General features: G+C 43.0%; 1 protein-coding gene across 4 annotated transcripts in view; it reads right to left on the bottom strand.

Moving 5' to 3' along the window:
• LOC110485728 (myosin-11) overlaps positions 1 to 26,892 on the bottom strand; it is a 39,835-nt gene extending 12,943 nt beyond the window's left edge. For 2 of the 4 annotated variants that reach the window (XM_021556877.3, XM_021556879.3), the window contains exons 1-19: positions 26,366 to 26,652; positions 20,911 to 21,313; positions 20,254 to 20,410; positions 12,810 to 12,837; positions 8,373 to 8,472; positions 8,158 to 8,181; positions 5,564 to 5,656; positions 5,281 to 5,344; positions 4,531 to 4,629; positions 3,968 to 4,111; positions 3,301 to 3,396; positions 2,987 to 3,105; positions 2,653 to 2,805; positions 2,272 to 2,445; positions 1,871 to 2,044; positions 1,631 to 1,745; positions 1,192 to 1,385; positions 438 to 559; positions 196 to 265 (exon numbers count right to left, since the gene is read on the bottom strand). In XM_021556877.3, the coding sequence (XP_021412552.1) occupies positions 196 to 265; positions 438 to 559; positions 1,192 to 1,385; positions 1,631 to 1,745; positions 1,871 to 2,044; positions 2,272 to 2,445; positions 2,653 to 2,805; positions 2,987 to 3,105; positions 3,301 to 3,396; positions 3,968 to 4,111; positions 4,531 to 4,629; positions 5,281 to 5,344; positions 5,564 to 5,656; positions 8,158 to 8,181; positions 8,373 to 8,472; positions 12,810 to 12,837; positions 20,254 to 20,410; positions 20,911 to 21,255 (2,271 nt within the window). In that variant the 5' untranslated portion in view covers positions 21,256 to 21,313; positions 26,366 to 26,652. Of the gene's footprint in view, positions 1 to 195; positions 266 to 437; positions 560 to 1,191; positions 1,386 to 1,630; positions 1,746 to 1,870; positions 2,045 to 2,271; positions 2,446 to 2,652; positions 2,806 to 2,986; positions 3,106 to 3,300; positions 3,397 to 3,967; positions 4,112 to 4,530; positions 4,630 to 5,280; positions 5,345 to 5,563; positions 5,657 to 8,157; positions 8,182 to 8,372; positions 8,473 to 12,809; positions 12,838 to 20,253; positions 20,411 to 20,910; positions 21,314 to 26,365 lie in introns of all 4 variants that reach the window. The other 2 variants (XM_021556878.3, XM_090195798.1) reach the window with 1 other exon arrangement.
• Between the last annotated feature and the right edge of the window lie 1,085 nt (positions 26,893 to 27,977).

Raw genomic sequence — 27,977 nt, forward strand, 5'->3', positions numbered from 1 at the left:
GACAGGAAAGGAATGTGAGAAAAGGGGAATTGAGCTTGGTATGTTGCAGAGTTGGTACCAACTTGGTTTCAATCTTGGTACTTGGTGTCTCATCTTGGTAGAATTCCAGAGAAGATAATATGTAAGGCTGTTTTTATAGACTTGATATGATAAAAGTCCTGATGCTAGGATTTGGAAATGGCTCCACTTTCTTACCATGAGACCACACGCCTGTTTGCCATCCATGAATCCCTTGGGAATAGCACTAGCCGCCAGGATCTCGTAACTGTAGAGTGAAAATATTGAGTCTGATTTAAGAGAAATGTTTACCACAGGCTATGTTTAATACATGCCAATGTTGAATGCACTGGATAGTAGGCAACAGTATAGCCTGGTTAAACCAGACTGAACGGTGAAACCATGGTGAGCGACAGATTCTTCCATTCCAGTCTACTCACCGCTGACGGAACTCCTGGAAGAGGATTCGGTTGGGGAACCCTTGCCGGCAGATACGGATGCCCTCCAACACACCGTTGCATTTCAGCTGATCCAAGACCAGATGGGCGTCCAGTTTCCCCGCCTGAGGACAACGGGTCAGGATATAGGATTAATGAATATGATCACATTTGCTTTACATATTGTATACAAACATCAATTTGTTACAAATACCCAAGCATAGCAAACACTAAAGTAAGGGTGAGATTATTTGCGGCTCCTTACCGTACGAATAGAAATAAGTACATGAAGTTATTCTTTAGATTGGTTCTAAAAGGTTTAAGGTTGAAAGTGAAAAAGTAGAAAAAGCAGTTGAAGAAAATACTTAACACTCCTTCATAACTGGGGGAGGAAACACTTCATTCCATTCAAATGTCCTAAATTGCCTTTATCAGACAAACGGCGTCTTGCCGCTAATCTAATAAGGTATTTTTTCCCCATTTTATAGAGGGAGTTGCTTGCACCTCTCCTCTGCATCAACAAACTACAGTTCAAAAGGAATGCCCCTACAAGGGGAACAATAGTGGTGGACTGAGGTAGGCTGCAATTGAATCAAATAGAATTCAAATTGAATCAAGTGGATTTCTTCACTCCACTTAGACACTGGCAACAGGGTGAAGGGAACCGCCCTCGACTTGCAGCCTAATAGACCTTATTCACAGCTGAACGTTCTATTGAATGGCCACATTGTGAGTAATGTATATGCCTAGTGCCTACCCTCTTCTCGTGGTTAGGGATGATACATCTGACGAAGTTGGGCTGGGTGTTGTGCAGCGTGGTCATGAGCTTGGCCAGGGACTCCTTGTAGAGCTGACCCACGGTCCGGAACATGCCCTTCTTGGTCTTGGAGCCGCTGGGCATGGAGCTGTCGGACATCTTGGCCATGGTCTCCAGGCCCACCACACGGTCCGCTGAGTCACATTCATGACAGAGAGGGGGTTTGTTTTAGGATTTGGGTTAGGTTAGGACACTGGTAGCCTGTATGCCAAACATGACACCAGTTGGCTAATCATGGAATAGATCTGGTTACCACGCTTAGGAGGCAATATTTTCAATCAGAGCTAGTCACACAAAATGAAAGGGTATATGTATCCGTCTTGAGACTCCATCTCGATGCTAAAAAGGCAACTGCTAACTGGAGTCCAGGGGAACTTACCATCTTTCCAGAGCTCCTGGATAAACGTGTTGGACGAGATGTTAAGCAGTGCTATGACGTTGTCGTTGAGCGGGTCCATGTTCTTTGTCAACCAATTATCAGCATTGTAGTCCACCTACAGGCAAAGCACCACACATTTCTTGTATTTGTATGTGATCCCTGTGAGGATTGAACCCACAACCTTGTCCCTCTTACCCACTTACTGAGCCACACAGCACCACAAAGATGATAGATACACACCTTTCCAGCGTAGTGGTGCACAGAGAACTCTGTCTTGCTCTTCAGCTGTTTTGGTTTGCTGAACTTGATGTGGCTGGCCTGGGTGTTCATGAGTTTCTCCACGAAGGAGACGTCTGTGGCTTTGGGGAACCAGCACTCCTCATCCAACAGGGCCAGAATACCAGGAGGATTGTTCTGTGGAGAAAACATAACTCAAAGAAATATTTTCCTGGTTTCTTAATATATCTACGAAAGGTTTCCAGGACACAGATTAAGCCTAGCACTGAACTAAAAAGCTCTTTCAATGTAGAATCTACCTGAGAATACTATTTAGTCAAGGACTAGTCTTAATCTGTATCTATTTAATGTCTTGAATGCATACATTTTACACCTAAAGAGTGTTTTTTACAGTTCCCACTCACCGGCCTCTCAATGAGCTCAATGCAGGGCTGCAGGTCCAGGCCGAAGTCGATGAAGCTCCATTCAATTCCCTCCCTCTGGTACTCCTCCTGCTCCAGGACGAACATGGTGTGGTTGAACAGCTGTTGCAGCCTCTCGTTGGTGTAGTTGATGCACAGCTGCTCAAAGGAGTTATCCTGCAAGAGAAGGGAGAGAAGAAGAATGAGTTTTCACTAAAGACAGTGTGGTGTGCCGCAGGGTTGTGTGCTAGGCCCCCCCAAGTCTTTTCCTTCATCTTAATAGCTCAGCTTTGACGTATAGCATGTGGCCCAAGTCTTACCCAAGATATTGTACAAACAACCCTATGAATCCTTCCATGCAATCATATGAATCCCCTCACTCACCTCAAATATCTCAAAGCCAGCAATGTCGAGGATGCCCAAGAAGGATGCTCCCTGGCGTTTGGTCTTGTCCAGAGCCTTGTTGACCCTAGCTAGCAGCCAGCGGAACAGACGCTCGTACATAGCCTTGGCCAAGGCCTCGATGGCAAAGTCAGCCTGGAGGAAACAGAATAATATATGGATAACTCAAATTCAGCCCGGCAGTATGGCCTATTCCTGGACAAAAAAACTGTGGAGATTCTCCTTTGAATAAGTTTTTTAGTCCAGGAGATAAAATCTGAGTCTGGGAAACAGACGAGCAGGAGTCTGAATTTCAGCCTGCCAAAGCAACATGTACCTGCTCTTTGGTCTGGGCCTTCTGCACCACCTCTCTGCCCACTTTGATGCGAGGCGTTAGGATGGCTCTGGTGAAGTCTACCACGTTGACGCCCTGGAGGTGGCACACCTTCTGAGCCGCTGGAGAGGTAAGAAACAAAGACCCATTTCAGAAAGAAAGTAGATGTGATATTGTCCTACACATTAATAACATACAGCATGTACTACATTTAATATAAGTGGCGTAATACATACCATATTCATAGCACAACATATACTATACCATACAATGGCAAATAACAACATAATATATACATAACTAGTGCACTATCTAACCTGTGTTGTCAGGCATGGTGGCCTGCTCCTGGTTCCTCTCCTTCTTGAACTCTATGTTCCCCAACTGCAGCACCGTGGAGCACACCTTCAGGATGCCTAGGGGACAGACAGCACAGAGAGTACAGGTCAATTACAGTAAGTACAGGAACAAATCAAAATGGCATATTCTATGCCTTGTCAGCCTAGCTAGTCAGTCACCATTAGCTATCTAAGATCTTCACACCTAGTTTACTGTGTCTAATGTATTTGACGTGCTGATCTAGGGCCACCGGGTTATCCTGACCTTGTGATCTTGAAGAAAAAACCCTAGACCCAAGTCATAGCCTGGTTATTCCTGAAAGTTATATAATATTTACCGTATGGTGTAACCGCCCTAGTAATGAAGGGTTTGTTGTGATTGAATAGAATGGCCCTGTGCTGTAGCCTACCTATCCCCTCATCCTCAGTGAGGCCCATGCTATGCATGGTCTCATGCAGGACTTGTTAAGGTGATTGAATAATTGATTGATGTATCATTTCATTTATTAGTTGATTCAATTAACGAATTGGTTGATTGATAGATAAACTACCCATCTTCTTGTTCTCGGTGAGGCCCATGATGTTCATGGCCACATGTAGGACTTTTTGTGATTTGATAAATGGATTCATTTATTGATTGATACAGTACCTGTCCTCTCTTCCTCAGTGATACCCATGATGTTCATGGCCTCCATGGTCTCCTCGTACATCTCGTCGTCCTGCTGGCCCGAGATCGAGACATGGCCCGCAATCAGGAAACGGTAGGCGCTGAAGTTCTCCAGCAGAAGCTCCTCTGGAATGACAATGATTCAGTGTGTTCAATTTTGACAGTTCTAGAAATTCTAGCTCTACATTCAATCACGTACAGGAGTGCATCTGGAAGAACAACGGTCGAGGGTTTTCATGGATGGAGTGGAGAGTTCTAGAAATTCTAGCTCTGCATTATCAAGAAATAATCCTATTTGATTGTGTACAGAATGATTCTGCTTCTGGTTGTCTGCGGTCAATGGGATGAAAAGTGGGACTTCCACAACTGCCTGTTCTGCAGTAAAGATTAAATCTCCTACTCTCCTCCACCATGACAATCATCAGGTTGATCAGGAAGCCTGATCTAAATCTAAAATGGCACCCTATTCCCTACAGAGCGCCCTATGGACCCTGGTCAAATGTAATGCACTACCTAGGGAATAGGGAACACAACCCAGATCTTACCGCGTAGCTTGTCCTTGACCCCAGCCACCATGTAGTAGAAGATGTGGAAGGCTCTCTCAGTCTTGGCCTGTCTGATACAACGAGACTTCTCCAGCAGGTCTGAGAACAGCCGTTAAGGATATACATTCTAATTCTGGATGGAGTTTCAAGTTTATGCCTGAGAGGAAAACAGCCTAAAGAAACACATTTACAAACAAGCTTGTCTACTTTGTCATCTTACAGTGAACATACACTGTGAACTATACACAGAATATACATTATATGACACTGGAGCTTCATCATCTCAATTTCTGACACATTCTTGGCAACCTGTATGTGATAACATGGACGGTTCAGCACCCTGTACCTACAGTATGTATGAACCTTTACAAACAGGGCTCTGCGCCAAAACATCTTTAAACAACATGACCCAAATACATCATTCCAACCTAAACATTTCTTATCTCATCATTCCATTCCATGGTAAGTCAGAGTTTGAGTGACAGCACTTTTTAGACTCTGTCATTGTGCAGATGCCATCGACCTCCCCAGTGTTTACCGTCGGTCACAGGAGAGCCCATGACACTTCTAACAGGAATGTGTCAACAGTCCAATACCGCAGGTTTGGGTCTGGGTTCATGTTTACTGTTCAAACACAGGAGTCCCAGGAGCTTTTGTAGCCGTTTTCCCAGGGTAGTGAACACAAAGAACAGCTTTTCTGAACCGGGATCCCCCCGTTTAGAGTTAGACACTAACACTGTGTCAGGATACAGGTTTCAATGTTGGCTCCGACGATGTAGCCAGTCACATCAAAGTTGATGCGGATGAATTTACCCTAAAGGGAACAGGCACACCAGGATTACAGTAGGTCATATGTTACACAACGAGGTACCGTATACATCCAATCAGATGACTGTTACATAGCACAAGACGACATATGGGTCACTATGCAAATTACACAAATCAAGAGCTTGAATTAATGAATGAAAAGGACACTACTCTGTGGCCCGCCTCAAATACTCCAGGCCTACGCGTCTGCGAAAGGTGAACTCACAAATCGTGAAGAGTTGTCATTTTTGATGGTCTTGGCGTTCCCGAAGGCCTCCAGGATGGGGTTAGCCTGCAGAAGCTGCTTTTCCAGCTCCCCCTGGACATAACAACGTAACGACAAACATTAAACTAAATCTGTGACATTATTTGTTTGTGAATAGAGTAGTCAAATAAAAGGCTGGAACAGCAGCACAAGCCCTATGAAAGTCAATTGAAAAAAATAACATTTTCTAAAGATATATCCTAAAAAATAAAATAAAAACCAGTTGTTTTCAACAGTTTGGACTCCTATATCATCATCTCTACACTGTGTATATCTACACCGTGACTGGGCCTAATAGCATTATAACTGAGCGGACAGCACCTACAACTCCAGAACATCTAATCCCCTATTAGTCTCTATGCACTGAGGACACGTGTCCTACCAACATGACTTATTTCACTACCAATCTGCCTCAAACTGAGACAACCAGGGCCTGATTGTTCAAATGAGGCCCACTAGAGTGTTCGCTGGCTGGGCCAGGGGAAGGATGTGACGAGGGAGTGGCTGGAGGTGGTAGATTCAGAGTGTTGCTGGTCTGGAGAGGGGCCAGCGCAGAGGGTGGCGAGATGACAGGTCCGCAGACATGACAGGATTGTTATTTCTATAGAAAAGGTGCTTCCTAGAAATCAAATATTTTGCATTTCTCTAGGCTTTGTACAGATCTGATAATATGCAGTTTGATCAAAGGGCCTGTGTTAGCTTACTGGCTGGGTGGGTCAGAGGCAGGCATACCCCTGACAAACACACACACGGAAATGTGCACACAAACATACGTAACAATGCTCCTCTGGCTTAAGGGGGAGGGGGGAGCAGTGGATGGTTTAACCTCTCCCATCTTGACTAGCCGAGAATGATAGCTTGTTGTGGTCCTTACACCTGTTTTTTTAATGGGTGTTTTTAGACTGGAGAGTTGAAACCAGGACAATGTTGTGCAAAACCACAGGGCAAATGAATGTAAATGAGGTAAATGATTTGACTGGAGTTCAGAGGTGTCCGTCACATGCCTTTCAGATCTAGATCTATGAGAAAACTACTTGATGATAACACATCAGCCAAATCTTCTTATTGACAAATTCCCAGTAAGATAAAGATAAACCTCACCCAAGTTCTGAAACCGAATGAGTTACTGGTACTTGAGTGAAGAGAGAGTAGCAACCAGATACTTTACATGTCAGCAGGGAAAAGGCCCTGCTCGCTTCAGACAGCCACTGAGAGAAAGAGAGAGAAGAGAGACAGAAAAACAAAGAAACAGCGAGGGGAAATGACAGATGACAGGAAGGATCAGTCATTAATAGGCTGTTGAAATGGAGAGATAAAGGAGGAGAGGAGGAAGGAGAAGAGAGACACATTCTAGTTCTAAAGCAGACATTAAGTCCACTGCTGGTGGTAGGCTTCTAAAAAATGAATTACATTCTAATCTCCACACTAGCATACTACTTAGAATGCATGGCCAATACATCGCTTCATACTAAGTGCCCACTGGGCAGACGTCAATTCAACGTCTATTCCACATTGGTTCAATGTAATTTAATTGAAATGACGTGGAAATGGCGTTGATTCAACCAATGTGTGCCCAGTGGGTAGTAGAGAAGGCTGGACAATGAAATTATGATTGGGCTTCACTGCATCTCCTAAAGGTCTTGAGGGGTAATGGCAAAGAAAACATTTTGACCCTTGACCCCCCCCCCCCCAATCCGTACCCCCCAACTATTTGAATCTCACTCAGGCATGATTCTGACAGAGAGCTGTCTGAAAATGCACATTTTTTTAAAAATCAGGGGCGAAGAGAGACCTGGCTGTTGTGATGAAAAGGTCAAAGGTCAGAGATCACAAGGTCACGTGTAGGTCACATGGTGTCTGAAACTCCACACTAGTGCAAATCATCAAAAGTGGTAGAACAACTACTGTGTAACGGAGGAGCAAGAAGCCGCCACAACGCCCACAGGACAAAATGGCGGGTGGTGGATGTTAGGATTAGGGGATGAGGTAGGGGGTTCGGTGACAGGACATGATGTCGTTTGATAGACAGGAAAAGGTAGATGGACATGCTCACACTGTGCTCTGTTGATCTGTGATAATCTGTGGTGGTGGTTAACCATTTCAATGCCGGGCTCCAACCCCAGGCAGTGAAAGAGTGTGTTTGGAAAACCATGGACGACATAACAATAACAACCAAACTCAGGGGGAATATAAAGTAAATCTGACATATTATCTACCATTTTGTATTTGGATGAGAGGGCTGCATGTTAATTAAAAAAAATCACTATCATGCAGTTTTTAGTTGTGAGGTCCATAACTGGTAATATCGGGACGTTATGAGCACACTGTTAAACAATGGGGATATGGGATGATATTGCTCATGTTATAGTACATTTTGAGCTCAACAACAAAGGAGTTGGAGAACTTGATAGGAGGGGGATCTTGTCAGAAATATATTTGTTACTACAAAAAACCTGTCAGTGAGCCACTCTCACATGCAATCCTTAATTCTAGGAGAAAACACACATACACCACCACACGCAAAACACACTTGGGTCATTCCCTTTTTTACTCACGTGGACAAATGCTCCTGGCTGTGTCTATTTGGAGGAAATTGCGGTACAGAATTATCATTCAACGGGGCAGTTTCCTCATACATTGGCCAAGTCTCCCTTAGAGCATGGAAACCGGCTTGGGGAGGTCCCCACTTTTGACACACAATAGCCACTTGTCATAGACGGCACAATGGCAAAAACCATACAAAAAACGTTGCAGTTTGCAGTATACTTACAGCACTGGTGTCCTTCTTGCCTTTGTGAGAAGAGGCCACTAGAGCCAGATACTGGATGACCTTCTTGGTGTTCTCCGTCTTACCCGCACCAGACTCCCCACTGGAGAGCAGGAGACACGGGTTAGAGAGAGAGAGGGGGGAACAGAGGGAGAGGGAGAGAGAGGGGGAACAGAGGGAGACAGGGGGAACAGAAAGAGAGAGCGAGGGTGGGGGGAACAGAAAGAGAGGGGGGGCAGAGGGAGAGGGGGGGGGCAGAGGGAGAGCGTGAAAGAAAGAGAGTTTGAGATAGAAAAACAGAGGGTGAGCGAGAGAGAGAGAGAGAGAGAGAGAGAGAGAGAGAGAGAGAGAGAGAGATGAGAAAATAGAACTGACAGGTTGTTCACAGTTGAATAACGCACTTTAATTAAACCGTGAACCACGTGAGTGACTGAGTGAAATAACAACATCAACTCCCAAGCACAATGTTATTGTCATTGTCCAAAGTAATGTAATGCCATCCAACCTCTTCCTGTGTGCCTCTAACAAACGATTAGCCCTACTCTACTGCCTTATACCATGATGAAAGGAAACTAAAGGGTCAGACTGACCCACTACCAGACCAGGGGGTCAAGGAAAGGTCTGAACCTGGAAAGACCCATGTACACGGAATGCAGATCCAGGTAAAACATAAATCCCTAATCCAGTGTATTTGAGGCTTAAGGAAGACAAAGGCAGGGTACAAATGTATGACATATCCTACAGCTCTACACCAGAAGGCCAAGGGTGGGTATTGGACATATTTAACAGAGGTCGGAAACTACAGAAGGATGAGGGAGAGTAGTTTATTGGCCTTTGATCTCTAGATGCTGGAGACGCCAACCACAATGCTGCTATCTGAATGATCCCAGCCTAGCGTCCAGCTGGCTCCAACAACTCCATAAAAGGAGAGGTGTTTGTAAGACCCACCAGAGGCTGTCTGTCATGGGGCCGACAGGAATCTATCCAGTATCCATCATAAAGATGTAAGCTCTTAATTTGACGTATATTGTCATAGCAAAATAATCATTTTAATGTTTAGTCCATAATGTTGCTTGATCAGTGGTTAGGCTATTAGCTGACACAAAAGTAGACTACATGAAAAGTGCAATACTGTTAATACAACAGCGTTAGTGCGGGTTTTCAGTGAATTTATGTCAATCACAAAGCTCATCTGCCTTTCCTGAGGTGCAGGAAAATTCTCAACAATAAAAGTGTGATCAAATTAAGATCCTACATCTGTACCTCATCTCACTATGTCACTCACACTATACAAGGTCGTAACCTCATACTACAGCATATACTGTACATCAGGTCGGATTCACACTCTCCTACGAAGACCTACATTCGTCATGAATGTTGTCATAACATTCATACCTCACCGAAATACAACAGACCAAGCTCACATCAGGCCCAACATTAACTGTCATACAAAAACCTAAAATCACACTACACCAACTCTGTGCATCAACACTACCCAGGCCTCAACACATTGTAAAAACACAGAACTCCATAATCCTTGAAAATATCCTCCGAGACCTATAGGCCCTGAGACAGAGACCTCACATTCTGTATATCTAAGTGAGGGGATTCCTCTTCTAACACAGTTTGTCTTAAACCATCCCAGGGTCAGGGTGGCCACCGTGGATCACTGGTCAGCATCCTGGGCTTTGGCCCTTTTCATTCCAAACCTAGGTTCAAATGCTATTCAAAATCATTTAAAATACTTTGTCTGTGCTTGATTGAGCTTGCCTGGATTATTGGACATAACTTGAATAATTCCAAAACAGTAAACCTCCGCCCATCTGGCACTCCAGGCAGAATAGAGCAACCGCTCAAAGTATTTGAAAGAGTTTGAATAGCATTTGAACCCTGGTCTGGTTCTCTTTTGGAAATGATGCTCGGTCTCTTATCACACACCAATTATTGTAAAGAGAAAGAGATGACCCCATATAAATTAGATGTCAAGACCCCAAGCAAGGATTTAGTGAGCTATGTGGCTACTTCCTATGCATTCTTATTTTGGTTGTAACTAAGGATTGTGAGGAGAAATTAAGCAATGGAATGGGAAACTGCAGCGTGCGATTGTGTATAACATGTTATTGTCAACATACCACACCCTGACAGCAGTCCATTAGCTCATGTTGTCTATGTTCACACTTACATCTTACAAAACCATTTATAAGAGGAGTCTGTCACAAAGCCTACACAATGCTGTTATAAACAGCGCCCTCATATAAATGCTATTACATTGTCATAAATGCAATTCAAATCTCTAGACTTCAAAAGATGACGGTCCAGTACATTGTTTGCCACCATACAGATGTAGGATCTTAATTTGAGACAGTTTTCTACAGCGGTAAAATTTTCCAGCAGCAACAGGAAATGTAATTATTATGTGGATTATAACTAATAGACATTTACTAATGGACATTTACTAAAATACTAATGTATTTTTTCATTTGGGAAAATCAAGTTTGAAATGTCAAAGTATAAAATTACAAACTTCAGAACTTTTTAAACCCCCCCAAAAAAAAACAAACAAAAAAAAAAAACACTACAACCTTTACATTTCCTGCATTGTAGAAAAATGATCCTGTACCAGGGTGATCAAATTGAGATCCAACATCTGTATGTTGACTATGTATGCCATGACGTGTGCTATGTCATGTTTATCAATATACAAAGTAATGCCATCGTCACCAGGTCAAACCCCTGTCTGCTATGGCGACAACACAGTCGGTCCCTGGTTCATATGTTTTTAACAATACATCAGTGTCATTTCATACACACTCAGAGAGCATGTCATACATGGCATTCCCCGTAGCGTATGTTTAGCCTATATATGGATAGAGAGCATGCTTATACCTAGCTGACCCAACTAGAGGTGAATTATTTTTCCAAAAGCTCCCAGGTTTTTCAGAATTCCCTGTTGGAAGATGTCCCCTCTGATATTTCCTTACTGATTCCAAGAAACATGGGGGAAACATTAGGAACACTTCTGGAATTTTGAAACCCTATAGCTCCAAACTTCCCTGCTTCCATCCACAACCCTACTGCATCACCGACCTCCCATTCCCTGACTACAAACAGGAAAATTAAACCCCAGTTCTCCAAATAAGCCTCCTGTGGTAAATTGTTCAGGCAAAACTTCAGGAAGTGAGTCGATTTGATCAGAGAATGCTGCATCCTGGCATCAATTGGTTTAGAATAGAAGGAGCCCGGAGCTCCAGGGCAGTCTACTTTAGACAGGGACCCTCCCATTTCCTCTACTGGGTACACTGGAGGCTCGACAGGAAAGGTGCTCTGACTTACTGTAGAGTAGGGCTTACTGTAACTAGGCACGAGGTCAAACAACATGCCAAGAGGTGCTGAAGTGTATTGGGTTTTGTTTTGTGTAGTAGACCTGACTAGCTAAAACCCCTAGAACTAGGGCCCAAAGATGTTCCTGAATGTGTGGCCTGACAACGCCTAGTCTATATAGTAACTAGAATGAGACAAGAGATTCCATTTCTCTCCCAGAGTCCCAGAGAGATTCTCAATAATTGCTCTGCAATAAGTAAACAAACAAAATGGAGCCCAAACAAAAAATAATCTGTCTTTATAATCAGGACAGGGCACACTTCCTGTCTCTGAGAGGAGGGAGGAGAGGAGAAAGGAGAGAAGAAAAGAGAAGTGCTCTAACCCCTAACCCCACAACTCCCTGGATAACGGTTCCCACAACAGGATCTTAATTTGATCACTATTTTGTTACTTAGCATTGTCATGCACAGCAGGAAATGCTAACTTGTAGTGTATTTGAGTTTTCAAACAGCTTCTAAAGTTTGTAATTTCCACTTCAGAAATGTCAGACTTTATTTGCCATAAACAAAACGTATCATAAATGTTTATTATAAGCCACATAGCAAACTGTCTCAAATTAAAATCCTACATCTGTATGACATGAGCATTTCAGCTAAGATTCACCAAAATACCCACGGAACTTCCTGTCATCCTTATTGTCAAACCAATCAGACATGTCACCATAGTTGTCCCCCAAAGTGTTCATTCCCACCAGACAGACCACAGTGTGTTAGGGTAGTGCAGTAGCAGGCTGGAAAAAGGTAATGTTGATGTTAGAGGTATCTCATTTGTTTAACTGTGGCTGTGAAATGGCTCCTTATTCCTTATGTAGTGCACTACTTTTGACCAGGGCACATAGGGCCCATAGGGAATAGGATGCAATTTCAGACTGTGTGTTTATGTAACCCATGGGTTACATAACTGTTACATCTTCAACACCCCACCCCCCCTGTGACGTCTAGGAAAAATGATGTGGGGAGAAAAACAACAAGGTGTATTTTAGGATCAAATGTACTGTATAGTGTGAAATGTAGTGGATCATGTAAAGTGTCAAATGTAAAAAATAAACATTTTACTCACGTGCAAAGAATGGACTGGTCCTCACGATCTGCAGAAAAAATAAAAATCCTGATGTCAGGATAGAGTTGCTCATACATGCACACATGCAGTATGAAGACATGGTGTACTGATGTCAGATGCCTATAGTAAGACAATTGGATTGGTTTATCAAGATGTGTTTTTCTGGTCCTGGTAAGAGCATGGCGCTTGGAACGCCAAGGTTGTGGGTTCAATTCCCACTAGGGCCACAAATTCAAAAACATACTCACTGCACGTTAAGTTGCTTTAGCATGATATACCTGAATCATTTCTAAACGTGTGTAAATCATATACAGTATGGGTATGTTTATCTGCTACCTGTTCATTTGGACAGCATTTCATTTGAATAACTCTTCCTGTATTCGGTAGTGGTGCTCCTGAGTAATAACTGAGCGATGACGACGTTCTGTTGTTTCCTGTCTCGGTGTACAGTGCAGTCCTCAGATCACAGCCGGTCATATGAAACATACACTTTATTACTCCAGAGAAATCAACCAAGCGTTCACATCTTTGTACAGCCATATGCGTTGAACCTTTGGACAAGTTGAATCATCTGCTCAAGTGAGAAATTGGTCGGGCTTTCCCTTGCCTAAAACATTAAAGCAAGACAAAAAATAAATTTAAAAAAAAAAACTTTGATTTTGAAAAATAAATATCACCTGGCGTGTTAAGCAATACGATGACTATCAATTCCCGATATGTGATCCCAAAAAATAGACTACGTCACAAATCCTAGGAAAATACTAAAGGTCCATGTAGGGATATAACGAAACAGTATCCCTCTTTAAAATGCTAGACAGGGTGTGTATGTGCTCGTGTGTGTCTGGAGTCTGGGGAATGCTGTTAAGGAGAAAAAGACCATTTGGATATTATTAGTTCAATTATCAAGTTAAAGTATTTGGAGCCCAGTGCAATCTAAACATGACCTATGTGAAACAGCGGGAGGGGGGATTGGAGGGAGAGAAAGCAGAAGGAGAGTGAGAAAGAAAGAGAGCAGCAGAGAGGGTTAGTTAATCCCCCTGTGCATTATCCTTATCTGCTAATAGAAAGCCCATGGCTCGTATGTTGTGTCATTTAGCGTAACTCCTCAAAGATTGAAATCTCTCCGTACTGGCCATCATTCCCATCCCTGGTCCTACTGGGCATGTGCTACACTAGGCTACACTAGCCAGGCTAGCCTGTATGGCTTTGCTCAGGCTGGAAAGAACCAAGCGCTAGGATGCTATTCCTCATTTGGCAGTGGGCTAGGTTCCATTCCACACACAGCAAAATGCTGTCTGTTCCCCTTTCTTCCTAATTAAGGCACAGAGGGGAGAGAGGGAGAGGAGGGGAATCCAGGGTTGTGCAGCATTTCCAAACACGCTCAAAACAGATTCAAACACAACAGACACCAAATGTAACTCTGAGCCAGGGAGTAGAACCTCAAGGGGGAACGCCAAACAGTAGGGGCCAATCTGAAATGGCACCCTATTTCCTACTGCAAAGCGAGATAAATACAATACAGAGAGCGAGACAGAGAGGGAGTCTCCCAAATTACAATTGGTTTAAAGGGAAAATTCCAAGGTCACTCTAGTCTCATCCCAATCACGAGTTCACCAGAGAGAAAGCCAAGACCTGTCATCAAATCACCGTCAAACAGAACATTTCATATAAGAGGTGTATATAAATTCCCCTCATGACAATGGCATTGAAAAAACAAAATTTCAAATCGTCATCCTAATCATCCTCACCAGCTGAAACTTTTTACACAAAACCCAAATCGCATGAGAACTTACCATCTCTATTCCCTTCAAACTTCAAAGAGCAGGCAGGGCAAATTTCTAAGCCTTTGTGAAGGAATGCGAGTCTTCCCAGGAGAGATGAGAGCCAAGATTTCACAGAATTGTCAGAGACTGATTGTAGATAACCCTGTTAAGACACTTAAGAAAGTGTAGACTCCTTAAGACTATCATCTAAGACTTATCATGTAGCAGACAGGCAAGGCTGTGTCTGGTCAAAAGTCCTGCACTACATACAGTGCATTCGGACTGGATTATATTGTTTTTCCCCTTAACCACTCTACACACACAATACACCATAATGACAAAGCAAAAGCTGTTTTTTTATACATTTGTGCAGACTCTTTACTCAGTATCTTGTTGAAGCACCTTTGGCAGTGATTACAGCCTCGAGTCTTCTTGGGTATGATGCAACAAGCTTAGCACACCTGTATTTGGAAAGTATCTCCCATTCCTCTGCAGATCCTCTCAAGCTCTGTGAGGTTGGATGGGGAGCGTCGCTGCACAGCTATTTTCAAGTCTCTCCAGAGATGTTTAGATCGGGGTTCAAGTCCGGGCTCTGGCTGGGCCACTCAAGGACATTGAGACTTGTCCCAAAGCCCCTCTTGCATTGTCCTGGCTGTGTACTTAGGGTTGTTGTCCTGTTGGAAGGTAAACCTTTGCCCTAGTCTGAGATCCTGAGTGCCCTGGAGCAGGTTTTCATCAAGGATCTCTGTTCATCTTTCCCTCAATCCTGATTAGTCTCCCAGTTCCTACCGCTTGGCATTCAGGCCAGAAGAGTTCAATCTTGGTAGAATCTTGTTGCTCATGGTCCGAGAGTCCTTTAGGTGCCTTTTGGCAAACTCCAAGCGGGCTGTCATGTACCTTTTACTAAGGAGTGGCTTCCAACTGGACAATTTACCATAAAGGCCAGATTGGTGAAGTGCTGCAGAGATGGTTGTCCTTCTGGAAGGTTCTCCGATCTCCACAGAGGAACTCTGGAGCTCTGTCAGAGTGACCATCGGGTTCTTGGTCACCTCCCTGACAAAGGACCTTCTCCCCCATAGCTCAGTTTGGCCAGCTCTAGGAAAAGTCTTTCTGGTTTCAAACTTCTTCCATTTAAGAATGATGGAGGCCACTTTATTTTTGAGGACCTTCAATGCTGCAGAAATGTTTTGGTATGCTTCCCCAGAGCTGTGCCTCAACACAATCCTAACTCTGAGCTCTATAGACAATTCCTACCAATTCATGGCTTGTTTTTTTTGCTCTGACACCCACTCAACTGTGGGACTTTAGAGAGAGATGTGCCTTTCCAAATCATGTCCAATTAATATAATTTACCACAGGTGGAGTCCAATCAAGTTGTAGAAACAGCTCAACAATGATCAATGGATATAGGATGCACCGGAGCTCAATTTCGAGTCTCATAGCAAAGGGTCTGAATACTTATGTAAATAAGGTATTTCATTTTCAATACATTTGCAAAAAAATCAAAAGTTGTTTTCGCTTTGTCAGTATGGGGTAGTGTGTGTAGATTGCTGAGGATTTGTTATTTATTTAATCCATTTTAGAATAAGGCTGTAATGTAACACAATTTGGAAAAAGTCAAGGGGTCTGAATACTTTCCGAATGCACTGTAGGAAATAGGGTGCCATATCAGACACTGCCAGGGTTGTTGATAGTCTTGCTCCTCTTAATGTACATGTAGACCCACGGAGAGATCGCCACGGCGACAGGGCGACACCCCCCCTAAAGGGTTTGTTTGGACCGTACCATTAGTCATCTACTCTATTCTGTCGTGGGAAATCCTATCAGTCTGTTAACAATAAATACTCCCAACACTCCAATCTAAAACATAGCGACAGAGTAGACAGCGAGCTATTGACCGTCCATCATCATAATGTTTACTCACGACCCTGGATGCACACCCCATAGCTGTAGGATGTACACACTGACATTTCCTGTGTGTACATGCAATTAAGTTGGTAGATTCCTACACATACAGCATATCAACAGAAAGTATGAGTCATACACCACCAGGGATGGGCAGCTTTTGTTGGCCCGCTGAATAAATACAAAATAAGTTGGAGTCGGGGTCTTAACTTACTGTTGGGAGTTAGAATAGTAGAACACACAAGGTGCAATTTCGAAATGTTGTTGCGCATCTGCATTTTTTTTTTCTTGTCATGTCAGTCATTGACAGCAGCCTAGACTAACTTAACCCCCCTTAAAAATATTGCTGACTATCTAAACTTGTAGTTATCATGGTCGTATTACCGACCGGAGGGCCCCTATTGATTTTGTTAGTCCCTCTCAGTCAGATATCATATTAAAAACATTTCTCTCCACCCTATGACAAAATGAGTAGAATGGCAGGAAATTTTAGGTGTGTATTCAAATGTGTTTGTTTTTTTGCAAAACTCTATACACTGAGTGTATATGCACTGAACACCTGCTCTTTCCATGACATAGACTGACCAGGTGAATCCAAGGTGTTCCTAATATTTGGTATACTCAGTGTTTTTTCATTGTCTAGCTGGAATGGCATGTTCGCATCCTGTATATTTGACTGTGATACGTGGTCACCCAAGATGTTCTGGATAAGAGCATCTGCTAAATGACTAAAATGTTAAATGTAAATGTTTTACATACTCATATTACTGTATTGATTCATTTTTAGATATTGATGTCACAGATGTATAATTTGTACAGTTTAAAAAAATAAAATAAAAATAAAACCTACTATGTAAAAGTACTATGTATTTCTCTGAGACAGATAAATATAGTTCTGCAAAAAACATGATTATTTTTCTCTCCGAAATGAAATGTCTCATTGAACAACCCCATGCCATGATTAGACAGTGAAAAAAAACTCATCTCTTTTCATAAGTTCTTTAAGCAATAAAAGCATCCAACATTTCTGAAAATGGATATATAGCGTTTTGGAAAGAAACTCTTCATATAAGCACGCCTACACATCTAGCATTTTAAAAGATCTTTACAGCTAGACACACTAAAGTGCTGTTTAAATTACTCCACATTTCTCAAAACAGATCAAATCGAGTAACAATCATAGACCGACGTAGATCAAACATAGTGAAATAAAATAAAAATCACTGGTAAAAACATTGATTAACTATTTGTTATTCTACTCCAAGGTAGTTATGAACGTGTCAGTGGCTCAATTCATAGATGTATCCAATGGGGGCTTAACATTCTTGTTGTGGTTTTGTTTAACCTCAACCTGCCTTGTTTCCTGTTCACCTCACAGATCCCCCTAGGAGCTGCATGCACACACACACACACACACTAATGTGTTAATTCTGACTAAGCTGGAATGTCAAATGCTATCTGACAAGAACCCACAGAACAGCAGGCAGATTCTACGGGAATCCGTTTGTGTGTGTGTGTGTGTAAATTCAAAGATAATGCACACACACACACCCAGGCTTAACCTGTGAGTGTGTGTAAATTCAAAGATAATGCACACACACAGAGGCTTAACCTGTGACTTATGCGTGTAAGAAAGTCCATCTAAGATCTAAATCCAAATGATATAAACATGGGGTTTGAAGAGTGACTGATAAAAAGAGAGGATAATCAAGTCAGTGTGTTTGCTCTCCTCTTTGTGATGTATGACTAGAAATGTATACAGTACTTAAACCGGGTACTACATAATAGGGAACTTGAGCTCGAGTAGGAGTGAGGTCATTGTGTTTCTGCTTGGCCAGCATCACAGGGCTTATTCTAACTTCTCTCATCATGCTGCAGCACTTTGAACAATGGAGAGGGTTGGTTCTTACATCATTTACAATGTGCTTCCAAGGTCATGTTCTGGGAGGACCCCATTGGTCAGAAAATTGTCAAAATGAAGTCTAAAAGGAGAGATGGTGTTGTTTTTTCCCAATGAGGTGACTATCTGCTCTTTGACTGCAATGTTATGTTCACTAATACTCTTTTTAGACTATCGTGCCAACCTGACCCATACGGTGCTGACTCAGATACATTTGTGTCACGTTCTTTTCACAACTACCGTAAATGAGTAAGCAGGCCAGTGCGCTACGTTTTGGCTCAGCTTGGCTCAGTGGCGTAAAAAAGTCAGATCTAAGTTTTGTTGATGCATGATAAGCAACACTGGTGACTGGCTGTAAAAAAGACAGTCGTAGAAATGTGATAACCACAAGGCCCTTGTGAGAACGTGTTGTATAGTGTCACTTATCGCCGCATAATTGACATGTACTGTCACAAAAGTGATGATCATTTAAATAAACGGTTAACTTTTACTTATAGCTAAAATGTCAAATGTAGAATTTAAAACATAAAAAGCGGCTGATATCTACAATCTGATTAGAATTTACAATAAATTATACAAGGGCTTGAATCAAAGAGGTAAATACAGAAATGTTTGTCTCTGGGAACTTTTGCTTTTGGGCCAAAATGAGTCATTTAAATGGACAGAAATATTGTCAGAAGTTAGCAACTTAAACTTCCATAGTTTATCTTTAATCCTAAAGCAGACAGACAGAAAAGGCTAAATGGAGAGCACATTTTATTGAAGATTCGAACAGGAACGGTCTTCCGACTTCCTGTCCTCCATCTCTCTAAAGCCAGATGTCAGTAGGCTCCTGAAAATCCCCCAGAATTCTTATAAAATCCTTGGGGTCAACTAGGTCCGCATGACCCCTGACACCACATAACAAAGCCTTGTGGGAAACACTGAGTTGTCCCCATCAGGATATTAGCCTCTTGTTCTCTCTCAGTCTTAGCACTGTAGGGGCTAGCCAAGAGCCCTTCACTGGCATTTACTGTAAGCAGAGTTAGCCCATCGTCACCTCGTGTCCAGATTTATCTTTGAATGAGCTACTAAAAGGCTTTTTCTGCTTCTGTTCATTAACTTTCATTGAAGTAAACAGTTTTCACATTGTTTTTATGCAGTTTCACAGCCCACATACTTCAGGAAGAGAGGTTTTTGACCATACATGGCATTGATAGAGCGTGTAAGGCTATAGTATATTTAAGCAAGGTGTTTGTGGTATATGGCCCATGTGCATTATAAACTGGTTGGGTCGAGCCCTGAATGCTGATTGGCTTACAGCCGTGGTATATCAGACCATATACCACAGGTATGACAAAACATGTATTTTTAGTGCTCTAATTATGTTGGTAACCAGTTTATAATAGCAATAAGGCACCTCAGGGTTTGTGATATATTGGCCATTTTACCACCCCTCCTCGGGCCTTATTGCTTAAATATATCTCTGCAGTATTCTGTACTGCAGTTCAGCTGCTGCTGAGTTTATAAAATCTTGTACCTTTTGAATATTGAAGAGCTAGCTATCGTTGAGTTATTGAAAATGTTGTTTTGTTGGTTTGTTGACCTAAAGACAGCTGACAAGACTGTTGCAATCACTGTTTTGTAGCAGTCATTCTCCCAAGATAGTAGCTAGCTAGATAGGAAGAATGGCTGTGGTGAGATACCATGGCCCTCAAGCAGGGTTGGGATCTGATCAAATGTCATTCATTTCAGTCAATTCCGCAGGTAAACTGAAATTCCAAACACTTAATTTCAGTCAATTGATGGACTGAATTGAATCGACGCCAACCCTGCCTTCCCAGGCAAAGAACCTAGAGTATCAGGAAGAGGTGTAACTATGAACGAATGAACCCACCTTGCATCATGTTTCTGTAGGCATTGTCAGTGATGGAGTAGATGTGAGGGGGAACTTCGTGGCGTTTCTTCCCTTTGTACATCTCAATGATTTTCTCAGAGTAGATGGGCAGCATCTTGTATGGGTTCACCACTACACAGAACAGGCCAGAGTATGTCTGCAGAGAGAAAACAAGGATGAGCAGGGTTATTATTAAGCAATAAGGCACTTCTGGGGGTTGTGGTATATGGCAAATATACCACGGCTGTCAGCCAATCAGCATTTAGGGCTCGAACCACGCCATTTATTATTGAAAATAAGCCAACATGATTATTCTACACTTATTAAATTGCTGTGTTTGAAATTACATGTGTATCACAGTCCTTTTTGCTGGTAGCAAGGACCTCTAAGGTTGTGAAGACTGAGTATTATTGTGAGTATTTATGGGTCTGTGTGCTTCTACGACCATATATTCTCATGTAGATGGGCCTATCCCACTGGCCACACACTGGTTGAATCAACGTTGTTTCAAGGAAATTAAGTTGAACCAAAGTGGAATGGACATTGAATTGACGTCTGTCCCAGTGGGACAGAATTCATTTACCTCAGGTTGTGTAGAGTGTGTACTGTACAAGTATGACTGTGTGCATCTGTGTGAAAGTAGAGAGTCCAACTCACATAGATGAGCCCGGAGAAGTACCTCTCCCGGATGTTGTGCAGCACCGACGCCTCGTTCAGGCAGGTGAGCTCGGCCATGTCCTCCACCTTACTGAACTTGGGAGGGTTCATCTTCTGGATATCATCCTTATTCACCGTCACCTTCTTCCCGTTGTCGGCCAGCTCTACCAGACACTCGTCCCCGTGCTCCTCCTTGACGCTCGCCGCCTCGAAGCCATTCTTCTCCGAGGGGATCCACACCAGCTTCTTGGCTGACCAGTCGGCCTGGGCCATGGGACTGTTGATGAAGTCCTTGTCCAGGAAGAGGAACTTCTCGTCCTCAGTCATCTGTTTTTTATTAGCCATCTTGGTGGTCGGTGGAGGATCTTGGATCTTCTAAGATCTTGTCTTTTGGGGGGGCCAGCTGGAGATGGGGACAGAGAGAAGACATTTTCAAATGTTAAGACTGGGTTGGATTGACTTGGTTTGGTTTATGTGTTTATGGTTTGGCTAGTCATTGACTCAGAGAAGGGGGTTATGGGTCTGGGTTGTGCACGGCAACCACAAGGTCAGGGGTTAAGAGTTTGAGTCATTACAAAAATATCAAAAGAAGTGGTATAGCTCCATAAATTGCATGATTCTGTCTGTAAATACTTTCTCACACAGAAAACTCTGTTGTTTTCAGTCCAGCACTTCCAAAACATACTCAAGGGGTTATTAACTAAATGGTGTATGAGTCAGACACTACATGTACACTCTCCTACCACTGCCAGCCATACGTCCACAGAAGGCATGGACACTCAAAGGGTTAACATTTCTTCATCCATCCAGAAACTCCCAGAATAAAGTAATCCCCTCACCCTTCAGGTTTAGCCTCCTACACACACACACACACACACACGAGCCACAAGGGAGACTACAACCATTACAGTGCCTAGTTTAGATATGAAGATAGACTCTGGGAAACGAGTTCTAAGTAACTGTACCATATGCGATAAGGACTTACATCGATCTTCTCATCTCGTGTACTGTAGGTACTATACACTTTTACAAGTGAGGGGTTTACCCATACCCTAATCAGAAAAAAATGCTCCAACAACAATAAAGTCCATTTTTTTCTTTCCCTCTCTCCTGTGCAGCACCGTCCGCTACATTGCAGTCCCGTGCTGTGATGCCCATATATGGCATGCTTCTCTGGAGCAGGCCTTTCGATGGACCTAAACAGCCAGGCGAGTTCAACTCCCAAACAAAGCCCTTATAGGGAAGAGTATGTCTACAGCTGGTCCACACAATTTGGAGTTTACTCCAAAATGATAACACGGACAGAGAGGGAGAGCTCGTTTGGGGGGGGGGGGGGGGGGTTTCATGTTCATGGTTCATGCTTCACATGGTCCCGCCACTGTGCCGTTCTCCTCTGTGGCTGTGTAGTGTAGTGGAATGAGGGATGCTAGCTAGCTAGCTGCTGGGCTCTGAGTCATACCTGAAGGAAGTGGAGCCACGGCAGGTGCACAGTTCTATGGCAAACTTAGTGCTAGTATTTTATCATTCAGTGCTGTTATGAATGCATTACTGGAATCTTGGTAATAACTTGCTGTGTTTAACACCCTAATAGAAACACCAACGGGTCAGTGGAGGCTGCTGAGGGGAGGACGGCTCATAACAATAGCTGGAATGAAATCAATGGAATGGTATCAAACATGTGATTTCCATGTGGTTGACACCATTGCATGGACTCCATTCCGGGCCTGACTATGAGCCGTCCTCCCCTCAGCAGCCTCCACTGTAATGGATCCAGATCAATAGTACTACAGTATCTAAAGGATTCTGACATACTTTATCTTTTAAATTCCAGTCAGTCTACGCAGACATAAGACATGATAAATGTTGACCTTTGTGCTGGTAAATCAATCTACTCTTGCTTGATAAGATTCAGACTAATAAATTGCACTACATCATGGAGTCCCTGCACCCATCATTCCTATCCAGCCCAGTCACAGATACAGACTGGCATGCTCTTTCTAGGACTAGAAATGGGAACTATGCGAACAAGTCACAAGTCCTCCTGGGAAAGATTGTCACTGCGTCCCCTGGGACCAGCCAGAGCCAAACTACCCACAAAAGCATAAATAACCACTCAGCCAGTGATTTTTTTTTTTTAGGAAAAAGGACATTGTCCTTTATCCTGTTCCTTATTTGCAATGGTTGTAGAGCACAGCACTGAATGAACTGGGGCCGTACTAATACACAACACAGTAGTCCAAGGTTGTGTATGAAGGGGAGACATTTACAGCGGATTCAGTATGAACTATTTCCTTTACTGACTGAGGATAAGTGGACTTTTCCTGACACTCCCCTCCAGTACTGTCACTGTAGATGCAGCAAGACAAGTGTCATCACTCCCTTGAACTTTTCTGCACCTCTCAAACCATTTAGACCTCTCTACTATTTTTTATATCTATCTTTCTCTCTCATCCCTAATCCTTAACATTTCAGCCCCTTCCTTCCCTTCTTGTCATGTCAACGCATGGTCAGTGGTTCCTCACCCCCTTCTCGCCGTCTCGCTCTTCATCTTGTTGTGTCAACGCGTGCTCACCTTTGTTCTCAGCCAGCATACACTGAGGACAGCTGTCTGAGTAGGGGGCTGACAGGGTGGCAGTTTGCTGATAGGAAGCAGTCCAGCCTGGGTAGAGACTATAAGACCGTACTTGAAGAGCATGATAGGGAGGGAAAATGAGGAGGGAGGATGAGGTGGAGGAGGAGAGGAGTCTTAGAAGATTCTGTTTGCCAACACTGTCAGGAGAATGAGGGGCAGAGGAAAAGAGAGTAGAGAAGAGAGGAGCAGGAGGAGGGGAGGAAGGGGAGGGTACAGTAAAAGTAGGGTGAAATTCTCAGTAGCAAAGTTGGTCTTTCCAGGAAGCAAAGCCAGAAGATAATGAATCACTTCATGCATCATCAGATAAGAACTCATTGATTGTCATATCTAACCCTGGTATCTAGTACACTACAGCAATGTACAGCAACCTGAAGGAGTGATTGAGTCCTTGATACTGCTGATCTTTAAACAGAGGAGGCAAATGTCCAACTCATCACAGAATAGTATGATAGAGATTGAGCAGGAACTATTTTAATTAAATAGTGGAACCTCCTGTGGTCTTGCACACACATCCACTGACCTGCTAAGTTCCAAATAAACCACTGTTTAAATTATTTGTGTATGAATGGGCTGGTTGCCCAGGAGAACGCTTGACCTTTCTATTTGCAGGGGCTGAATGGTGACCCCTGGGCCTGTGAAAGGCTTTACCCTTCCCCAATTCCTGGCTTCATTGCAAAAACGAATTTCCTAATAGTTACTGTACTGTTACTAAGCACTGTATCATCAAGCCTTGACAACTCAAATGGATTGCACTCAGCTATGCCAGGATAAGAGTTAGGCCTAATAAAGGTAATTCTCCCAAACTATCACAGTATCTAACACATTCACTACTCTGGTATATCGGCTGGTATACTGTATCAACTAACACTAAGGCCCTGATTTCCTTGCCTGATGACTAACTCTGCTCTACGTTCACTACATACTTCAGTCTGAGACTGCCATCATTGAAGTCATTTGTGGTGATGTCAAAGTGAGGTGTGTTGGACAAAACAAAGTCATCAGCAATAAGATCATTTCTAACCAATCAGAGGATCTAAGTCAATTAAAAATATGTCTAAAAGCAGTCGGGTTTCTGGGACCAATCAGAACAGTTAAAATGTGTTTGTGTTCTAGAAATCGTCAGGGAAGTACTCGGATCCAGACTCATTGTGGAGAAAAAAATTGTAGCGTTTGGCAGGAGCAAGGAGTTTGGGTAGCCAGGCAGCTGATTTGCTGCGCTCTGAGTCCTGATGAACTGCAATAGCCCCACATGTAAATACAGACAGTTAAAACCGGGTGTAATGATACCGGATTCAAATAGATTTGCATGCTGAGGTATGTGATGATGAATAAACACTCCAATCCAGTACATCCAAATAAAAATGTAAAAGCCAGGTCCTGTAACATTGAAGAAGAATGAAGTCTATGAACTCACAGTTGTGTTAGGTCATTTAAACGCAATTAAAGGTTAATGTTGTAACTACCTGCCCAGAGATAGTCAGAGTACGATGCATTTCAGTCTGGGGTTCTACTGCTATGGTGTCTCACGTGTTGCTTACTCCAAACACCGCTCTTCTTATTAGGCAGTTTGGCTGTTCTCCACCTCTAAAAGCATCTGCCTTTATTTTCTCCTGATAGACCTTCTGACCATGTTGTTTTCACTTGTGCCTTAGAGCAGTGCTTTATTTCACCCAAAAAAACTTGGATGAAAGTCGGTTGAAAACATCATTTCGATGATGCTGCAGGCTCTCTGTGGTGGATCGACAAAGGCCGTCAAAATGAATCTCCAAAGTCAACCAGAGACAAGATAGCTGCGAGTTAACAAAGTCCTCAGACTGAGATAGAAAACCACATGCTTGCTTTACTCAAACTCCCATGCAGCATAATCATACGATAACCACTTCTCCTGTCAGCAAACTACGAGGTTGTGTTTCAACATCGGGTCAACCTCAGCAACTATGATGACGACTCCAATGTCTTTCTGCTCACTCAGACATTTTCCAGTTTGATGCTGGTTTGTGTCACTGCAAACTGGAGAGGATACGACTCTCACAAGTGACAAGTCTACCCTGAGCCACCACACCGCAAAGTTCGGCATCAAGACAGACAGCTTTAAAACTACCATATTAGGAGAACAGGAAACACCCTGGTTAACGTTCAGCCTGTTTCTTCTTTCAGATATACAAAGTAAACTTCCCCTTACTTCCTAGAACCTATGGCATTGCACTACTTGTGTAAATAATTCATTCAAGCTGTTATTCCAAGTTGTTACAGTAGAAATAACATGGCTACTGTATAGATAGTATTACTGGTTAGTGTATAGAAAACTTGGTAAAGAAAGGCATTGTTAGGCAATGTTGTGCAGCACTGATAAAAAGGGAAGAATTCGCTGATAAAGATGGCCAACATAAAAAGGTCACAGACTCTTTAACCACAGCATCATGCGACTGCATCAGACAGGTGTCAGCACAGCAGTTACATTGTATCGGCTCCCACCGATAGTCATTTCTTCTGGGGTGATTTGGCTTGTTCTGCATTTACTTTAGAGTCATGCAAAACAGCTGTCAAAAGCATGCAATTGTAACAGAGACCAACAGTGACAATTGATATCCGATATCTATTTGCTGGTCATTTTGCTCAGTAATACATGCAGTGTGTGAAACCTAAACACATTAATTACAATATAGGATACATATGATAAACAAAAATGTCAGTTTCAAGAGTCACAATCAATGTCGCTAAACGTGTGTAATAAAAGTGCGCGCAAAACAACAAGTGCACTCTCACTCTCTCCAACTTGTTTCAAAGTAAAACAATGGCCTTGCATAAAAATAAATGACTTACAAATTTGATGAATTCGAATCAGCAGGGGAGATTTGGAAAGTTATGGTTTGGAGCGTCCTGCGGTCGACAGGGTATCCTACTCCAAAGACGAACAGTCCAAATTACCCTGGTAATTACCTCGCTTTACCATTTAAACCCGGGGGGTGGAGTCGCACGCGCAGACCCTCCTCTCTCTGATCTGACAACATAAAAGCATCAAATTCTACCGCAGAGCGCGTCCAATACGGTACTGTTTGAAAACTCAGTGGTACTGTCGTGTACACAGCGTGCTTGACTCTGAAAAGCAGAACGAATTGCAATTTGGCTGCGCGCACATGCGTAATTTAATTTGACGCGGACACACTTTATAGTAATGTGGTATGCATAGTATACTTCAGTCTCTGTTCATATTCATTTTCTTCCAGTGAGTTAATGGTAATAATTTAATATTATACCTTCATAGAAACTGTTGAATATGTGGGTGATGAGTCATCCAAAGACTATATGACCCTCCTATGGACCTACCGTGAGAAGCTCAAGGATGCAACAACATCTATAGTAAACAGTGATTATCAGTGTCATTTGTCTGTTTTTAAGGATGATGTTTAGGATTGACACTGTCACGGTCTCTTTCCAAATGGCACACTTCCATCAACACCAAGAGCCCTCGGCACACATCATATCACACAGAACCTTTGGAAATGACATCAATTTAACTCAAACTTGGCTCCCTTTTCTCTATTTTGAACTCTAAATCATGGGAATCTCAGTATATCCCATGGATATAATTAATCTCCATTGGCTGATGTCCATGACACTTCTGATGATGTTTAATGGCACTTCGTCCCAGAGGTTCTGTGGTCCAGTCCCATTGACATACAGTACTATTGTATATACAAGGGTCCAGTCCCACTCCCAACAAGGCAGCCCAGCTGTTACCAGAGGAGAAAATCCATCTTGATGGACTTTAGAGGAGGGGGAAGAGAGAGAGAGATTCCCCTTGATACACACTACTGGAGGACGAGGGAGGAAGGGGGAGGAAGGGGATGCGTCCCACGTGTTTGTGTCCCCCCATATTGTTACACACATCGCATTCCCCTCTTCTCCCTCTTTCCAGCTCCTCTATCTCTAGTCCAATGGAACGTCCTATATAAGGACACCTCCTGATTGGCTCAATAAATCACCTTGCTTTGTGATGCCATGACTGGGCCTCTCTCCGGTGCCAAACAGCACATCGCCATTGGTATGTGTGCAAAACGACGATGACAGTTCAAGGGACCAAAATGGAGGGGGATGACTAGGGGTTGGAAACCTGCTGGCTGGGTCTCTGGTCAACATCAAGATCATGGAGGCTGGTGTGTAGTAAGGAAGGAGAAAGGAGAGAGAGAAAGAGAGAGAAATTCAGAGACGCAATGCACTGTGCCATATAAGGACTGTGGGGTCTGGATGGAATCTGGGCAGCTTAAAAGTCTAGTGCAGGTGGCCTGGGCCCCAGTGACTAAATATGGTCCAGCAGCAATGGTATTGTTCAAACAAGAAGGGGTGTTTCTATGGGGATAACTCTGCACTATTTACTTGTAGCATCTCCCTCTGATGACATCTCAGTGTTTTTTATCATAACATAAATCATTAG

This window comes from Oncorhynchus mykiss, chromosome 13 (genome assembly GCF_057628025.1).
Source record: "Oncorhynchus mykiss isolate SJ-2025 chromosome 13, ASM5762802v1, whole genome shotgun sequence".
Lineage (NCBI taxonomy): Eukaryota > Metazoa > Chordata > Actinopteri > Salmoniformes > Salmonidae > Oncorhynchus > Oncorhynchus mykiss.